The following is a 2007-nucleotide window of genomic DNA, read 5'->3' as shown; positions in this document are numbered from 1 at the left end:
ACATCAGGCGAGGGGCCCAGTTCAGGCTGAGCGCTCACACTTTAAAGAGACAGCTCTGTTTTCAACATCTTACCTGCTGTAGATAAAATGTCACATGTTTATGTGTTCGTATGTTTATCTGATCATGTGTTCATACGATCATGTGCTCATATGATCATGTGTTCATATGATCACGTGTTCATACGATCATGTGCTCATACGATCATGTGTTCATACGATCATGTGTTCATACGATCATGTGTTCGTATGATCATGTGTTCATATGATCATGTGTTCATACGATCATGTGTCCATACGATCATGTGTTCATATGATCATGTGTTCATACGATCCTCTGTAGTTTCCTCATGAGGACGTGCGGCGGGCGGCGCTCGGAGCTTTGGGTCAGTTCTGTCGATCTCAGCACAAAGTTTGGACTGAGAGTCCGTCTGAGACCAACCACCAGGGTAAAACCAGACCTGACACCAGCAGCACACTGCTGACATGAATGATGATCTGAGGTTATGTCACTTAAACCCGTTATTTGTTGTTGGGCAGCCCTGCTGAAGTTACTGGACCTGGTTCTGCCTTGTTTCGTGGGAACGGTGAGAACGGACCGCGAGCGGCAGGTTGTGATGAACGTCCTGGAAACCATGAACARCGTGATGAAGACCTGTAAGGAGGAGGTCTGCAGAAACCCGTCACACCTGAAGGAGATCAGTCACGTGATCCGAGATGTTCTGAAGAAGAAGGTGAGAGAAAACAAACGAAACGTCCAACAATGACTAATCCAGCAATAAATAATCCAACAATAAATAATCCAACAATAAATAAACCAACAATAAATAATCCAACAATAAATAATCCTGCAACAAATAATCCAACGATGACTAATCCAACAATAAATAATCCAACAATGACTAATCCAACTATAAATAATCCAACAATAAATAATCCTGCAATAAATAATCCTGCAATGACTAGTCCAACAATAAATAAACCAACAATAAATAATCCTGCAATGACTAATCCAACAATAAATAATCCAACAATAAATAATCCAACAATAAATAATCCTGCAATAAATAATCCTGCAATGACTAATCCAACAATAAATAATCCAACAATAAATAAACCAACAATAAATAATCCTGCAATGACTAATCCAACAATAAATAATCCAACAATAAATAATCCAACAATAAATAATCCTGCAATGACTAATCCAACAATAAATAATCCAACAATAAATAATCCAACAATAAATAATCCTGCAATGACTAATCCAACAATAAATAATCCTGCAATGACTAATCCAACAATAAATAAACCAACAATAAATAAACCAACAATGACTAATCCAGCAATAAATAATCCTGCAATAAATAATCCAACAATGACTAATCAGCAATAAATAATCCTGCAATAAATAAACCAACAATGACTAATCCAACAATAAATAATCCTGCAATAAATAATCCAACAATAAATAATCCAACAATGACTAATCCAACAATAAATAAGCCTGCAATAAATAATCCAACAATGACTAATCCAACAATAAATAATCCTGCAATAAATAATCCAACAATGACTAATCCAACAATGACTAATCCAACAATAAATAATCCTGCAATAAATAATCCAACAATGACTAATCCAGCAATAATCCAACAATATCTAATGCACTGTCAGAACAAGCAGTGATGTTTGTTTTTGTTTTGTCTCGTCAGGTGGTCTGTCAGGACGGTGGAAACGATGATGCTGATGATGAAGACCAGCAGGTGGTGCTGCAGGTGTGAAAGTGAAGCTCCTCTGGGATCAGGTCTTCATTGTGTGTCTGTTTCAGGCCGAGTACGACTCCATGCTGCAGGAGTTTGCTGGAGAGGGAATCCCCCTGCTGGCCTCTTGTGTTCCTGCAGACAAGTTCGCTCCGTTCCTCAACGATCTGCTGCCCTTGATCATCAACAAAACTGTGAGTCTGAGTGTGAACACACACACACACACACACACACACACACACACACA

At 38.3% G+C, this 2007-nt stretch overlaps 1 protein-coding gene across 1 annotated transcript in view; it reads left to right on the top strand.

The window, feature by feature from the left end:
• The window catches only part of ipo4 (importin 4), a gene marked incomplete in the record, with an annotated part of 13301 nt that overhangs the window by 9770 nt on the left and 1524 nt on the right, over positions 1–2007 (top strand). The window contains 4 exon segments of the mRNA XM_014026548.1: positions 341–446; positions 538–731; positions 1713–1763; positions 1829–1954. Of these exon segments, the coding sequence (XP_013882002.1) occupies positions 341–446; positions 538–731; positions 1713–1763; positions 1829–1954 (477 nt within the window).

Source organism: Austrofundulus limnaeus, unplaced genomic scaffold, assembly GCF_001266775.1.
Source record: "Austrofundulus limnaeus strain Quisiro unplaced genomic scaffold, Austrofundulus_limnaeus-1.0 Scaffold567, whole genome shotgun sequence".
Classification (NCBI taxonomy): Eukaryota; Metazoa; Chordata; class Actinopteri; order Cyprinodontiformes; family Rivulidae; genus Austrofundulus; species Austrofundulus limnaeus.
This window is presented reverse-complemented; position numbering and strand designations above follow the sequence as displayed.